This window comes from Corylus avellana, chromosome 10, assembly GCF_965113065.1.
Source record: "Corylus avellana chromosome 10, dhCorAvel1.hap1.2, whole genome shotgun sequence".
In the NCBI taxonomy this organism is placed as follows: Eukaryota; Viridiplantae; Streptophyta; class Magnoliopsida; order Fagales; family Betulaceae; genus Corylus; species Corylus avellana.
The window spans coordinates 17,603,990-17,620,531 of NC_142499.1; the positions used below are offsets into that span (position 1 = coordinate 17,603,990).

At 33.5% G+C, this 16,542-nt stretch overlaps 1 protein-coding gene across 1 annotated transcript; it reads right to left on the minus strand.

Moving 5' to 3' along the window:
• Window positions 1-1,071: 1,071 nt before the first annotated feature.
• LOC132161602 (Leucine-rich repeat protein kinase family protein) lies at window positions 1,072-9,609 on the minus strand. The gene is made up of 15 exons (XM_059571759.2): window positions 9,327-9,609; window positions 7,411-7,942; window positions 6,647-7,152; window positions 6,382-6,514; window positions 6,172-6,243; window positions 5,986-6,054; window positions 5,837-5,908; window positions 5,228-5,296; window positions 3,959-4,113; window positions 3,629-3,870; window positions 2,797-2,923; window positions 2,659-2,727; window positions 2,372-2,558; window positions 2,005-2,140; window positions 1,072-1,561 (listed from the first exon to the last, which is right to left on the minus strand). Exons 1-15 carry the CDS (start codon window positions 9,403-9,405, stop codon window positions 1,226-1,228), a joined length of 2,784 nt encoding a protein of 927 aa, XP_059427742.2. The 5' UTR covers window positions 9,406-9,609; the 3' UTR covers window positions 1,072-1,225.
• Window positions 9,610-16,542: the final 6,933 nt, after the last annotated feature.

The following is a 16,542-nucleotide window of genomic DNA, read 5'->3' on the forward strand; positions in this document are numbered from 1 at the left end:
TACTAGATAATTAATTCTCTTGACTCCAAGGTTTTGCCTTTCACTTGCATCTAACTCAGTTCATGTAGGGGGTGTTTGGCAAATGGGATGGCCTAAACACTATAGTTGATGTAGATTGATGTGAAAAAAAGTAAGAATGTTTGGTATAAAAAAAATGAAAAAGTGGTATGAAAAAGTGAAAAAGTTTTGTTTTGTAGTGATTTTTTTATTTGAATAATAATAAAAAGTGAATAATTTGATATTAAAAGTGAAAAAGTTAAAATGTTTTGATGTTGATTTTTTAAAAAAATGGTGATTAACAGTATTTGGGCCAACCCCATCCCCATTACCAAACAAAGCCGTATAATTTGATAGCTTAGATCCTCAACAACCTTAGCTATACATATCATTAACTTGATGTTTGCACCATTTAATGCTCTCATTTGATTCAACTTATTTACACCCAACCACGTTTGCCAACCTTAATTAAATACGGCACACAACCAGAACGTCATAAAATTTTCTTTTAAATTGAGTCGAATAAAGTTTCTTCAACTCAACGTACTAATTTGACATCTGTTCAAAACCCATGTTATAATCTCGTGCATTTTGAACAGATAACAGTTTAATAGACTAAATCTGAAAAAATTTCTCAAACTAGATTTGAAAAAAAAAAACTTTATCCAACTTTAGAGCATCTTCAAAAAGAATAACTAAATCCCTAATAATAGTCCAATCTGACTGTTACGAGTGTTGTTTCGTCTCTAGTAGAATAATTAGCATATTCACTATTCATACTGTAAACTTTGTTTATTATTTTTTCTCACTTTCTTTATTTTACTCTCTCCTCATCTTTCTTTCAGACCCTTCCCCACACAAAATAATATTTAAAGAAAATAAAGAGAATAATAGACTATAAAATATTAAAAAAAAAAAAAAAGAGTAATTAAAATAAAAATTTGTACTTTTTTGGTAGTTATTTTGCCTATTTCTGCTGGAGTCGCAAACAAATAGCAATTAGGCATGATTTATGCTTCGTGAATTAGCTGGATTCATTAGGAGAACCTTTTATCCACAACTAGATATTAACACTAAAAAAAACCCACTGCTGCAATGTGACTTTCATGATCAAAACTGAAGGAATAAGCGGAAACTTGTAAGCTCACTCTAACAAAAAATATGATTTTTTTCTTCTTTTTTTTTTTCACAACAAAGGAGCAATTTGGTGTTTGTACTTGAATGAGTACTATCGTGCAGCAGGCCGTGTAATGGATTCATCAATTGAGAGGTAATTATCAGCACCACCCAAATCCATGGAACAGGCGTTCAAGGAAGAATGAAGAGAGTTTCTTGACATATCATCTGAGTTACCTTCTCTTGCAGCCAATGCTTCCTTCTCAATTGAGATTGCATCTTGAATCTCCTTAACAACTTCTGAAATTGATGGTCTCATATGCCCGTGAGGTTGCACGCACATCAGAGCTTTCTCTGCTATCTTCCACATTGATTGGATGTCGAATTCTTCGTGTAGTAAAGGATCAATGATTCCTTGAATGTCTCCACTCTCAATATGCAACTTTGCCTGTAAATGTCATGGAAGGAGGGTTTCTATACTGATGATTTTAATCTTTCAAAAAACCAAAAAACAAAAATGATGGGAGAAACCCAATAGAAGATGGGCAATGTTGAAAAGTAATATGTAATTTTTAGAAAATGAAAACTAATTTGAGTTGTTTGATAAAAATGGTTACTTTAATGGAATTTGTGGGATGAATTTAGTTATTGGGGCATGTTTGGAATTACGTTTGAAAAGCCTAAAAGTGCATTTAACATTAAAAAAGTCTGTTTAAAAAAAGAAGCAATCGTTTGGTAAAAAAATTAAAAGCACTTTTAAGGGTTCAAAAAATGCACTTTTGGCAAAAGCTTAAAAATGAAGTTTTTGCCAAAACGCGTTTTTTGACTTAAAAATTTTTATTTCTTAAATGCAATCCCAAACAAATGCCGGCTTTAGCAAAAAACACTTACCCACTGGACTATGTTACGGCAATTAACACCAAAGCTTTCATTAGATATGGCTTCATGACCAGATATTAGCTCAAGAAGAATGACACCAAAACTATAAACATCGCTTTTGTCTGTCAACTGTTGCGAGATGTAATACCTGCATATCATGAGAAAAAAAATTCTTTATAATGTAATACATTGAAGGTGGCCAATTGATCCAAGAAAATTCTAAACAGGTGAAGCCAACCATCTCAAACACGAGCGGTTAATTTATTATTGAAGACACTCTTTTTATTTAAAAATTTGTTCAAAGATTCAAACAGATATGATGCCAACTTGATCTTGAGGAAAAGTGGCAGAATTTAAGGAAGACAGAGAAAAGCCTTACTCGGGATCCAGATAACCGACGGTGCCCCGAACTATGCTTGATACATGAGAGGCTCCATCTACTGCAAGTTTTGAAAGACCGAAATCTGAAACCTTGGCTCTCATGTGTTTGTCGAGAAGAATATTGCTGCTTTTCAAGTCCCTATGAATAATGGCTGGAACGCAGCCGGTATGAAGGTATTCAATCCCTAAACAAGAATGAGAATACATGAGCCCATTTAATTACTCTATCATAGAGGAGAGGCTTCTGTGAGCAATATAAGAAAGAATTTATTTTAGCTTATAAACCTTTTGCGGCATCCTCAGCAACCTCAAGTCGCTTGATCCAACTGATACTCCGTTCACGTGTTAACGGGCCTACAAAAAATTTATACATGGTTGAGCATTCAAACACCAGTTGCTTAATTCAGAAATATTTGAGCTTACCATAAAGATGTTCCTTGAGAGTTCCATTATGCATGAACTCATAAACAAGCAAACTTCTCTCTCCTTCCTGGCAAAACCCAAGAAACTGTACCAGGTTCCTGTGATGTATCCTTGAAAGAAGAGTCACCTAGATGAAATTGAGGCGTACACAATCATAAGAACCAGTTTCTCTTACGCAAATAGTCCCACCAAATGCAACAGGAGTTATTTAGAATGATGAAGAACTTTTATTAACTGCACTTTAACTTCAGAAAAGATTAGAATGGAAGAGATCAAAGTTTGAAATCTCCATGTTTCAGCAAATTTGTCAAAAGGAAAAAAAAAACAAGGTGACGTAGATAAAAATACAAGTGATGAAGCTGGGTATAAAATTTCTAGGCAAGGTACAAATGTATCAAACTTTCAATTACCTAATTTCGTTAGGACTTTCTGTTAAATTTTGTTAAAATAATCAAAATACCCATTTTTTTTAAAAAAAAAAATAGAAAAATTTTAAAAACATTTGCAAAGATGTTTTTTTTATTAAAAAAATAAACATATGAATTTTACAATTTTTTTATTTTATTTTTTCTAATTAAAAAATATGAGTATTTTGAAAATTTTGACAAAATTTAACAAAAAATTCAAATGGAAGGGGGTAATTGAAAGTTTGATACTCTTAATTAAGAACTTTTGAACTTCAGAAGGTACGTTCAAAATGTATGAAAGTTCGGGGGAGGTTTTGTGAAGTTTCCCAAAAAATAAAGAATCTTGAACAGTTTATATAAGTTGGTCGAGGTAATTTGACTGCAGAAACAGAATGTAGAAGGAGATTCAACTCATGAAAAATTACCTCGTTTGCAAATTCCCTCTTTCCCTGGAAGGAATTACTGGTTAGAACTTTGACTGCAATTTCTTTATCATCTTTCATTTTCCCATAGTATACAACTCCAAATCCTCCGGAACCAATTTTCTTCTCAAATTTATTTGTAGCGTCTTCAATTTCAGAGAAAGTGAAGCAATGCGCAGCTTCTGTGGGAGCATCACTCTTGGATGGAACTAGCCTTTGAACAGGCAGGGAATGTTCAAGTTGTTCTATAACAAATCAAAACAAGTTTTGTTAAACCAACTGCAATTTTTATAAAAGCAAGAGATGAACTTGAAGATTGCTCCAGACTCATACCTTGCTCAAAATACTTTTTCTTCCCTTTGCTCATAAATAGGCAAGATGCAATAGTAGCTATAAGCAGAACAGCAGCCCCAACTGATGAACCAATAATTATATTCATGTGGCTTCCTCTTTTGTCACCTTTATGAAGATAATTGTTCCCAGAGTAGCTGAGGAGAATAGAAGTAGCAAGGGTTGGCACATTGGAGTGACAGACACATAGAAAATCCCCACCCCCCCTCCCAAAAAAAGGAACATAAATGAGTAGATCAAAGCATGACTACATTGAGGCGGACCAGAAAGATATTTGTGTGAGGCAAGATATAGACAAATCCACGTTCATATTAAATCTGACAATAGGATTTCAGTTCAACATATTGGCATGCAAAAGTAATTTAAGACATAATGTGGAGTAACACACATGAACTGACTATTGCTGTGTTTATCTAAAGCACAGAACCATATGGCAGGGCCTTCAAAGTCATTTTAGTTTCCACAATTCAAAACACATAAACAACGTTGTAATCAGCCATGTAAAAACATACATGACCAATTCCTCTCATAGTCCGTTGTGAAAGTTAAAAGCAGTGTAATCTTCCACAAAACAACATACTTTTGAAGAGGGCAAAAAACTTAAGGTTGTTAACAAAGAATATTACTCTTAGACGCAGCTACCTCAAAATGACATCTACTTCATCATTACTTCCAAAATTACTTGTGTGGCCATCCATAAGAAAAATCTTGTTTAAAAAGGGTGAACTAGATTCTGCAGTCTAAAATCATGCTACTAATGAAACTAATTACAAAATCTATTCGAGTGCAACTGTCATCCTTTGATTTGAAATGACTCACTTCATGTCAAACATCAGTGCTGACATGAAATTCTGAAGCTACATTTTCTTCTAATTGTGGCGCCTGTGTTTTAACATATATATGAGTAAATAACCCCATAGGATAGTTCAATTGGCTAAGAACCACACCTATTGAAGTGGATGTCACTAATTCAAATATCCCCTTCCTCTTAAAAAATAACATATATAGAGTAAATAAACAAATACATGTATATGGATGAAAAGCAAAGAACTTGTGAAAACTATATACTAATGCTTCCACATACATGTTCTTCCCTCCTTTCACTAATGCTTCCAAAGAACTTGTGAAAACATATATGTTTTGAGGTTAAAGTTTCTAAGATTTGAGCATGTCAACTATTTTCCTCCCTTCTTCACATCTCATATTTCATTTTATAAAATCCCAATTCTAATTGTAAAAACTCGTACTCACTTTAAAACCAAGTTCCTATTAAGAAGACCTGCGGGAACTGTTCCTGACAACATATTGTTTTGCACATACCTGCAACCATCAGATGCATAGAGTATATAAGATCTTCTGCTCAAACAGCATGGCAATATTTACTTCAAATAAACAAAAAATAAAAATATTACTTATAATTTGTAATAATATACATAATCTTTGAGTCATCAGCTCGATGCATCACCTTAAGGTAAGATTAATGGTTCAAGTTAACTTTTTGTTTTGTTTTGTTTTTTTTTTTTTTTTTTGATGTCGGGGAACCTCTCCAAGGTAAGGCCCTTCGGACCCACCCCTGCAGAGTAAACCCCAGTCCTGTGCACTGCACTCTCGGAAGTTTTCCTACACGGAACTAGTTAAATTGTTGGCTTTTCATCAAAAGATGTGGCCCCAAGACATTGTTTGCACTCATGAGGTGTTGAACCTTGGGCCTTGAAAGGAGCAACCCTTAAGACCAAGGCCTCCACCACTTGAGCCAACCCCTTGGGGTTTTTATGGTTCAAGTTAATTAATAGATGTTTACAAGGAGTCTTCAAATTTTAAGGCAATACAATTACCGACATAGAAGTCCCAATAACTTACAATTCCCTCAAATTAGGTAGGTTGACCAAAGAAGAAGGCAGACCACCTGTCAACTGATTGTCCTCAAGATGACTACACAAGGCAAAGATCATGATTAGCTTAATTTTTTAATATATCCATGATTTAGAGAGCAAGTCATCGTAGATTACATGATTTTCAAATCTATGCATCCAGTAAAATCAGGTAATGGACCATTAAGTGAATTACCATCAAGCCACCTGCAACCACAAGACAAAGGGATGATTATAATATAAGGGTCATCAATACTTGTGGACTTTAAACATTGAAACCAATAGTCACCATCCAGAAAAATGGAAATGCAGTATTATACTTACAACTCAACTAAACCAGTCAACTTTGTCAAGTCTGAAGGGATATTCCCTGTTAAGTTCTTTCTAGAAAGCAAACTGCCAAGCACCAGAGACACAAAATAGTTGTGATTGGATCAGTGACATTTCTATTCATATATGTAGGTGACTACACGCAAACGATGCAGAAACTATTAGATATTCATGCGACAAAACCTTAAAAAATTTAACCATTACATTTTAACAATTTTTGGCTGTGGATCTGAGTTGCACTGCACCCATGACCACGGAACTGGTAGACATGGGTCACCACCCTCTTGTGCCCAGTCTGCTGATGAGTAGAGTGAAACTACATTACCAATAACCGCTCCTGCAACTCATGAAGTTCATGTTAAAGAATGATACTCAATAGAAAACACTCAACAAGCAAAAACAATACCTATGCAACACAAGTAAGAAAACATGATCTTAGATCTTTATGCACACACTTCATTATGCTTACCATCTAAAGAACCATCATTTTTCTCCAGATACTTATTGATCTCCATAGCATTCAAAAGAGGCCCCAGGGAAGAATCTGATGTTTTCCCAAATCTAAAAGATAATACAAAGGGAAGGGTTAAGTTGACATATCCAGGCTCATAAACACGATATTTTCCTAGAGCATTCTCTTCAATATTGACTACAGCCTTGCTGATCTCAGGATAGCCTGGGAGTACCAATCTGAATTTTCTAGACTCATCTGAATCCAAATCTTCAATTTCGGCAAAGTAGGTGACAGCCCATCCGAAACCAGGAAAACCGTCCAAGTTTAACCGGTAAGTTAACGATCCATTTGTTCCAACTACAGCTGTCTGCATCACTTTTTCAGGTGGCATCTCATCTTTGTTAACATCAATTGGCATTTTGGTTGACACTTTTTTGGTTCCAGCAGCGACATCAACAAGGTAATTTGCTTTCTTCAAGGAATCTGATTCCCATATTCTATCAAAAGGGTCATCAGGATACCTAAAATAACAGAGATACAGATCTTTTCATAATATGGACAAATCTTCAAACAATAATGTGTAGCTAGTACACCTCTTCTAGCTCAAAATTCTCACTTAATAGGTTGTTAGGCATCAACATGTCTCAGATCAACTTGACTAACTTAATCTGTTTTCTTCTCATATTGTTTGATGTATATTATTTTGAAATGCATTCAGATAACTGTATATTTGAAATAGCAGGCTGCAAAGCACTTCTAAGCAAATATTCTGTGCATACCTGATTGGAGCTTCACTATCTGCACCAAAGTTTATCCTGGCAGAGACACTGAGGTAATAATGCGCCTCAAAATCTGTGTAATAAACTGAACCATTAAATTGTCGGAGCTCAAGAGTAGATATAAATGGCTGCCCAGTTGTAGCATTGGATAGGCACACGCTGATAGTAGGACTTAAAGCCAGGAATATTAGCTCTCGGACTTCTATAGTACCAGCATCCGAAATGACTATTGTAGACCAATGAGTAGCCCCAAGGGAAATGTCAAATTTTGGATAAACGTTGTTGTTGTCAAAGTTACCATACAAGAATGTTGCTCTCAGAAGGTACCTAGTCCTACTTATGACATTAAGGGTGTAACAATACTTCCTGGAATCGGCAGGAAAGTGCCTCAGGGTCATGTATTGCTTGCGTGTCTCGTTTGCAACAGATATGTTAGCTGTTTCTCCATAAGCAAGTTGACTGTCAGGGGTCCACACCAGGCCAATGTCATCGGAGAAATTTTCTATACCTCCACAGTCAAAACTGACAAAACCTGCTTCACAAGACCATATTGGTGTAGAAGAAAAGTAAATCCAAACTCCATGCAAATTTTATAAGGAACTGCTATTGTCTACCTAGTGTTTTTATCACATAATGGATAAAACTCCAAATTAGCTTATGCAATTATAAAAAGGGATAAAGTAAAAGAACGGGAAATAAGCAGCAGGGAGTTATCTTAAAACAAATCTCATTTTAGCTACAAGAGAGAGAGAGAGAGAGAGAGAGAGAGAGAGAGAGATCTCATCCCACATAATAGTGGAATTCAAAGTCAAACCTAAATTCAATATTGAAAATATGCGTTTAAGACCAATATAATAAATTAAAAATAAAAAATAAAAAAATTGGATGATCCGTCATCAGACAAATTTTAGGGTTGAGGTACTAGTCTCCTCCACACACACAGACAAGAACGCGGCGATCAGATCAGACATGAAAAACAAGTCATCTAACAATGGAAGTACGCCTTTCTCTTCCTCTTGATTTACACATGCTATGGAGAAAGGATAGATTTATCTAGTTTAATTATAACTTACACTAGTTGGATCAATCATATCTCTCAACTTTAATCTTGATCAACTATTTACCACAGTATCTAATATGTGCATTGCAAATTATTCTAAAGCACAAGGGAAACTGGAGCAGGATTATTCAGTTGTTGATGTAATTGACAGATTATAGTTTTTGGACACATTTGACCACCCAAAAAAGTGACTCGTGAATTCAATTTCCAAGTCCCAGCCACTTATAAGCATGTAGTTTATGTTAACTTCATCCGCAAAAAGAACAATTTTACAAGATGGGACATTTTATGCATTTCAAATCTTACAAGACAACCTAAAAAGCTAACAGTTTTAGGTAGTTGTAGGTTATAAAGCAACCATGGTTAATATAACTTGTATCAGACGGTTATAAGTACAGGGTTTAAGGGTTTGCATATCAGTTACAACTTATGGCCTATATTCTTTTCTTTTCCACCCTTTTTCAGAATCTGTTATACTGAAGAAAAATATCAGATCCACTAAAAAAGCCAAAACGACGAAAACCACTGTGCCGTTTGCTTCAATTGTTTCCAGTTCTTCAAATCTCTGGTCTGGCCATTAGTTCTGTGGAGTGGGACTGTAAAGATGGTTACTTTCCCTTTCTATTACTTAGAATGTCATCTTAAAAAACAAACAAAAGATATCAAAAATGGCAACCGAAGCAAAATTAAGAATGCATACACAGAGCAATTCAAAAGAACAGAGCCCCTATATTTAACAAGATATGGGCATTAGAAACCAATCCACCACAAACCCAGCAAGTATTTTTTTAAAAAAATTCATTTCACTATTTTGCTCATACATATACGTGAAACAAAGAGCGAGGAGTGGAAGTACCTGGCATCTGAGCTGAAGAGGCATGGAAGAGAAGGAAAAGGAAGGAGAAGAGAGAGTATAGGAGAAGCCCAGTCTCCATTATGGGAATTGAAAAGCTGAAGTGAGAGGATGAGATGATAAAAATGGTGGAAAAGGAAAGAAACAACAGAGAAAAGCCACTCTGTGCTACAGATCAAAAGTTACAATGCCACTGCCATCATATTTTTTTTATTGAACAAAAAAAAAACAATAATGCAAAACGAATAAAACAGAAGTGATTCTTCTTTTGAGGGTGTGTGTGAGTGAATGATTTGGAAAGAGAATGAGAAGATGGTTTGTAGAGTAGAGCGAGAAGGAGTCTTCGAGCTCTTACGGTGTACTGAAATGGATGTTCGGAGAGGACCCACCAAAAAGAGGCAATGGAGAGAGAGTCTTACGGCCTCGAAGTTCATCGTGGTGCAGATGTAGGGACGAGATTCGATGCCACAGAGAGGACCCACCACTAGTGTTGTACCGGCGTCACATCACATCAATGTCCTTTCACTTCTCGTCTCGTTGGTTTTTCGTCATTCTATTCTGCTCCCGAAGTTTTCTTCACGTCTCGTTTTAAGGAATCTTGGTCCATGCTTCTCAGTGGAGGTGTATCACACGCTCGGAACAATTTTGAAAACACTCCAGCATTTTAATTATGAAAAAAAAAAAATTACAAAATTAATTTAAGTGATTACACCGATTTACAATAATTTTTTTGTGAAATAAAATTTTGCTGAGAACTTACTTATTGGGTAAGCAATAAAAGCAATTAAGGCCCCGATTTTGATTTGCTACTATTTATTTTACTTTTTTTTTTAATATATTTTTATTTTTCACATCACATCAATTATTTTTAATTACTATTTAAATAAAATAAAAATCATTATAAAATAAAATTTTTTCAATTTTTTATACCAAACATTCTTATTATTTTTTTTTTTCAAAAAATATATATATATATATATATATATATATATCAAAATCCTTTAACAAACACACCCTAAAATCTTTGCATAAAACTTCAATCTAATTTTTTTACAAAAATCATCAAATATCAGTCATGTGTTATCTATAACAAAAGATTTAAAATTTAAATTTAAAAATTAAGAATTAAAAGAGATAAGGAGAAGAACAGAAACATAAAATAGCTAAAAAAACAGAAAACAAAAACTTGACAGGTGGTCAACCACTTTTCACACGACTTGTAAATTCAATTAAAATTAAAACTATATATATATATATATATATATATTAACACAATTCAAATTCGACAATAAAAAAGAAAAGAAAAGAATTTACTACCCCCAAAATGGAATTTCTTGTGTACATGTCTCACGCGCTTGCAGAGATTGGTGCTACCGCTGTACTATGAGCGACGTTCTTTTACCGTTTTGTGTCTTAATGTTTTCCTATATGCCATCTTATAGTCTCTCAATTCTTTATTTTGCAAAACTACACTAGTTTTTAGTTGTCTTCTTTCTGTATAAGTTTTCAGCAACAATCTACGGGTCAAGTTTTTTTTTCTTCTATTTTTTTGGGTTTCGATTTTCTCTATTCGTTTTTGAGGTTTTGTTTACACGAAATTTTCAAAGTAACGAGCTAAGATTTTCAATTTGTTTTTCATTTTCTCTCTAATTCGTTTATGGGAGCAAATTACGGACCAACAAAAATGATTATCACTCATAATAGAAGCAACTAAAGAGATTACATTAATTTTGTGAGTGATGATAGAGGCAATGAAAATGAATGCGTTTGAAAATGCGCTTGTAGTGGAAATGGAAAAGCAATGAAATCACTTTTAGTTGAGAAATTTATGATAGATCAATATCATATTTGGATTGAATAAATTTCACATTATATATATATGAGTCATTCTTATAAAAATCAAACCAAATAATCTTGATGGGCAAATACAATGTTCTTAATACATTTGGAGTTATCCTTCATCCATACCTGGTCTAAAGATTAGCCAAGTGCAAGTTTCGCTAGCCGATAAGCTACTTCGTTTGCCTCGCTCCTCACATGTCCAACTATCCAACTTTGTTCAGGATGACTTTTTTATCTTCAGTTAATTGCTCATACCGATTCCAACAAGATTCGTCTTGATGCAAAGTGTTCACAATTTCAAGGGTGTCGCCCTCAAAAAAACCCGTTGAAAACCTAAATTCTTGCAAAAACCAACAGCCTTCCAAGCAGCCACAACCTCCACTAAAGTCGGGTCAGTAATATAAGACACCGTGGTGCACATTGAGGCCAAAACAAATCCATCCGCATCCCATACCCGAACAATCACTCCCACTCTCATCTTCTTGTTTTTCTTATCAATGGATGCATCTTCTTGTATATACATGATATTATTTTGTTAGAGCAATATGTTATATTTTTATGAAATAAATAAAGAATAAGCATTATTATAAAACAAAAACAAAAACAATCCTATCCTTGTCCATCCATAGTATGTCGTACAAGGGATAGCATGAACAATGTAATAGTCACGTAACGTCAGTTACATATCATACATATCTATTAAATTTCAAAAGAAAATTATCTTATTATTCCTAAATTAAATTAGTTTTTAATTTAAATTTACGTAATAATTTAGAAATATTAGTAAATGTACTTTACTTCATGTTTCATGCATATATAGCATTTTTTAATATCTATCTAGACAGAAGAGTACAAAACAACTATATTAATATACTGTCAAATAGGAGTTTTTTTAATTTTATTTTATTATGGCTAAAATGATATCATCTTGATTTTTTCAAAATAAATAAATAAATACATGAGAGAGGAGATGGTGGGGAGATGGGTGGAGAATGCATTGTACCAAATCTCTTATATATATTTGGGTGAAACGTTACATCAATCGGATTATAAAAGTTTGAAAGAAGTAGCATTCAATTCAATACAAATCATCATTCTAATTTCTATCCCATTAGTTGTAGTCAAAAGTTCTCTTCATTTTATTCATTAGATTAAATTTCAAAGGTTTCATGATTTATTTGTTTTTACACCTTATTTAAAAATTTTAAATGATATGTCATGTATACAAAATAAATTTTAAATATAACAAAATAAATCTTTTTCATTTTGCTGTAAAATTTATTTGGGTTAAATTCACTTTACTCTTCTGAAGTTTCAGAGGTTTTTTAATTCAAATCACAATGTTTAAAAATTTGCAATATATCCTCCTAATGTTTCAAAAATTTTCAATTCAAACATTCTGTTACTAATTTTCATCAAATTGGACAGAAATCTATGAAATTAAGTAATTACTCTCAATGTTTTTTTTTTTTTTTAAAAAAAAAAAAAAAAAAAAATTTCGTTTAATTAGACGAAAATTAGTAACAGATAGTCTGAATTGAAAATTTTTGAAACATTAGGGGGTACATTGCCAATTTTTAACTATTAGGGTTCAAATTGAAAAACCCTTGAAATTTCAGGGAATAAAGTCATTTTAACCCAATTTATTTTTTATTTTTTATTTTTTATCAGCTGAGATGACATTTTTTGTTTGACATGTCCGCACAAGGAAAAGAAAATTGAGATAAAATTCGAATTAGTAACATTTGCTTCATTAGACGTAATTTCTATCTGATTAAACTACACCTTGGGATTGACATGACGTATTTAAGTGGCTTACTATGTTAACAAATTAAAGAAAAAAGAAAAAAAAAAAGAAAAAAAAAAAACTTCAAATTCGACATACCGACTTCTATCTTCAGTTAGCTTTGAAGGCTATTCAGGATGACTTTTCTAACTTCAATTAATTGCACATACCGACTTCATCAAGATTCGTTCAGCTTTGAAGGCTATTCAGGATGACTTTTCTATCTTCAATTAATTGCACATATCGACTTCATCAAGATTCGTTCAGCTTTGAAGGCTATTCAGGATGACTTTTCTATCTTCAATTAATTGCACATACCGACTCCAACAAGATTCATCTTGATGCAAAGTGTTCACAGTTTCAAGGGCGTCGTCCTCCAAAAAAACCCATTGAAGACCTAAATTCTTGCAAAAACCAACAACCTTCCAAGCAGCCACAGCCTCCACTAAAGTCGGGTCAGTAATATAAGACACCGTGGTGCACATTGAGGCCAAAACAAATCCATCCGCATCCCATACCCGAACAATCACTCCCACTCTCATCTTCTTGTTTTTCTTATCAATGGATGCATCTTCTTGTATATATATGATATTATTTTGTTAGAGCAATATGTTATATTTTTATGAAATAAATAGATTTCTGTCCAATTTTCATCAAATTTGACAGAAATCTATGAAATTACGTAATTACCCTCAATGTTTTTTTTTTTTTTTTTTTTTTTTTGATTTTCGTTTAATTAGACGAAAATTAGTAACAGATAGTCTGAAACATTAGGGGGTACATTGCCAATTTTTAACTATTAGGGTTCAAATTGAAAAACCCCTGAAACTTCAGGGAATAAAGTCATTTTAACCCAATTTATTTTTTATTTTTTATACTCATTTATAATACTCATTTTCCATCAGCCGAGATGACATTTTTTGTTTGACATGTCCGCACAAGGAAAAGAAAATTGAGATAAAATTCGAACTAGTAACATTTGTTTCATTAGACGTAATTTCTATCTGATTAAACTACACCTTGGGATTGACATGACGTATTTAAGTGGCTTACTATGTTAACAAATTAAAGAAAAAAGAAAAAAAAGAAAAAAAAAAAACTTCAAATTCGACATGTTAACTTCCATAAAATTGATGTAAAAAATAACATTACTCAAAAATAACAAAAACATATTCCTAATTGTGACTAATGTAAATTAAATAATTTTTTTTAAAAAAAAAACCCTAATTCGTAATCGTGATTAAGAAAAATGTTATACTTATCAATTTTTCTTTTTTAAAAAAATTGATTTTCAACTAATGCGTCATCATTTCATAATCATAAGATATGATAACAAAGAAGTTTTAAATGAAGGTGGCCTATCCCCTTAAAACATTTTGCTTGATTGATGAAATGAGGTTTGTAGGAGTAAGTATAGCCGTATAGGTAATCGGGGAAGTGTATGTAAGTACGTAGTAAGGTCTAAATATTCATACACAAGTGACAAGACACGTGGTCTACGATTCTATTGGTTGTCTAACTTGTCTTCACCTGCTTCGTCGACCGTTGACCAGTTTCAACGCAAATTGGAGAAGAAGAGATTTTCTTGGTTGACTTAGGGTCAAATTCTACAACACCAAAACCTATAGGCAAAGTATTTGCTTAGCCTCCATGAATCACTGGCTCCGTTTGGAAAAGGTTTTTGGAGTTTTAGTGGTCAGGTGACGTGAGAAAAAAAAATATTTATTATGAAAAAATGAAACAGTAAGAATGTTTGGTATAAAAAAGTAAAAATATTTTGTTTTGTAGTAATTTTTTTATTTGAGAATTTTTTGTTGATAAATAGTAACAGGCTGTCGGCTGTTCCCAAACGATGCCCCAATGGCCAATGCACCATCGGGGTGGTCGCGACAAAGAACACTTATTATTTGGGTTGATTTTTTTCTTTTTTTAAAAAACAACTTTCAAAATTGTAAAAAGTCCTTTATCAGGTGGTCTCGACCACCCCTACATGGTGGTTTGGGATGATGCCGACCAGGAGATAGGCGGGCAAATTTTTTTGTCTCAAATGGCTGTGCCAAGTTATGGAGTAAATAATTTTTAATGGGTAGCTCAATCGGCTGGATACCATGCCTCTTGAAGCTGCCGAGGTCAGTGTTACTAGTTCGAATCTCCTCTCTCATTTACTCTCTCCTTCTGCAGACATGTAAAAAAAAAGTTAGAGAATAAATAAGAGGAAGTAAAATGGGAGTGTTATGGCATTACTCAAAGTAGAGGCCCTTAACCTAATCAAGATTATTAATTATAAATTGAAATGATCTTTGGATTCGGTTGGAGTAGTTGGCAATATTAATTTCCAAACAGCAAGTGGTGATAGGGTATGGATTTAAAGCTTGATGGTGGTGGAAGCTCATGAGAAAAGGAAACCCCCAACCCCAAAGAGTTCCTTTTGATGACTTTTCAGAGTTTGAACAAGATGGGTCATCGTTCGTGGGGTTGATTTTAGGGCTTGCCCCTTTTAATCAACCTGTGACTTTTGTTCCATCTTTACATAAAGGCACTTGCTTTCTCCTTGTGTGTGTGTGTTTTTTTTTTTTTTTAAGGCTTTCCACTTTTTCTTTTCTTGTTGGACTTGGGCGTGGGAATCAACCGCCATTCACAGTTTTTAGTGGCTCCATTGGTTATATTTTGACCAAATAATTGCGGCCTTCAGGGTAGGCTGGATAGCAAACAAAATAGAAAGTCTTTTCTTAGTGTGGAAGTATACGATCGAAGAAGCAAAGAAGCCACTTGGTTTTGTGTTCTTGTGTTGAAAGGACGTTTTATATTATTGGTGCTAACAATAAAGAAACTTGAAAGGACTTTTTTTTTTTTTTGGAACTTTGCAAGGAATTAAAAAATTAAAAAGGACTCTCTAACAAATTAACAATAGGCCCACACTTAAAACACAATCAAATAATAAAAAAAATATGCCAAAACTTGACTGATTCTCTGTATTTTTTAGACAAAGCTAAGAAATGAGCCGTAAAAAACAATAACTCAAGCAAAAGAGACATCGAAAAGAGTACAAATCTCGAAAGGTCGTTCAACCTGGGAACCACTTGGTTTTCTTTTCGATGTCATTATAATTTTCTACCTGATTATGGCCTTGAAAATATATATTATGAATATTTTGAGTATGTTGACTCATACTATCTCAACCGAGGTATCTGGTATTTACAAATCAAAATTATGGACACACATAATCATATTTGTTGAATCAATTTTTTTGACGGCTGGATCGGTGATGTGTCATATGCAAAACAGAAAAAATTGTCACAAAAAATTCATCATTCTTTGAGAGATTGGAGACACTTCAATAATCATTTTTAACTTGAAAGGCTCTTGAATATAGCCCATTGAAGTTGTCTATCAATAGCGTAGTTAGTTTTCATAAAATGAGCACATAGTATAGTGGTTGAGCGAGGCAAGGTTATTCACTTATTCATTCCCCAACAATATTGAATATTTGGTATTATGCCTTTGCATAAGGCAAAATTAAGGCTCATGCAGAATTGGTCAGTCGAGAATATACTTTAGCGGCTGCAGTAAATTATAACCTTCATTAAGCTC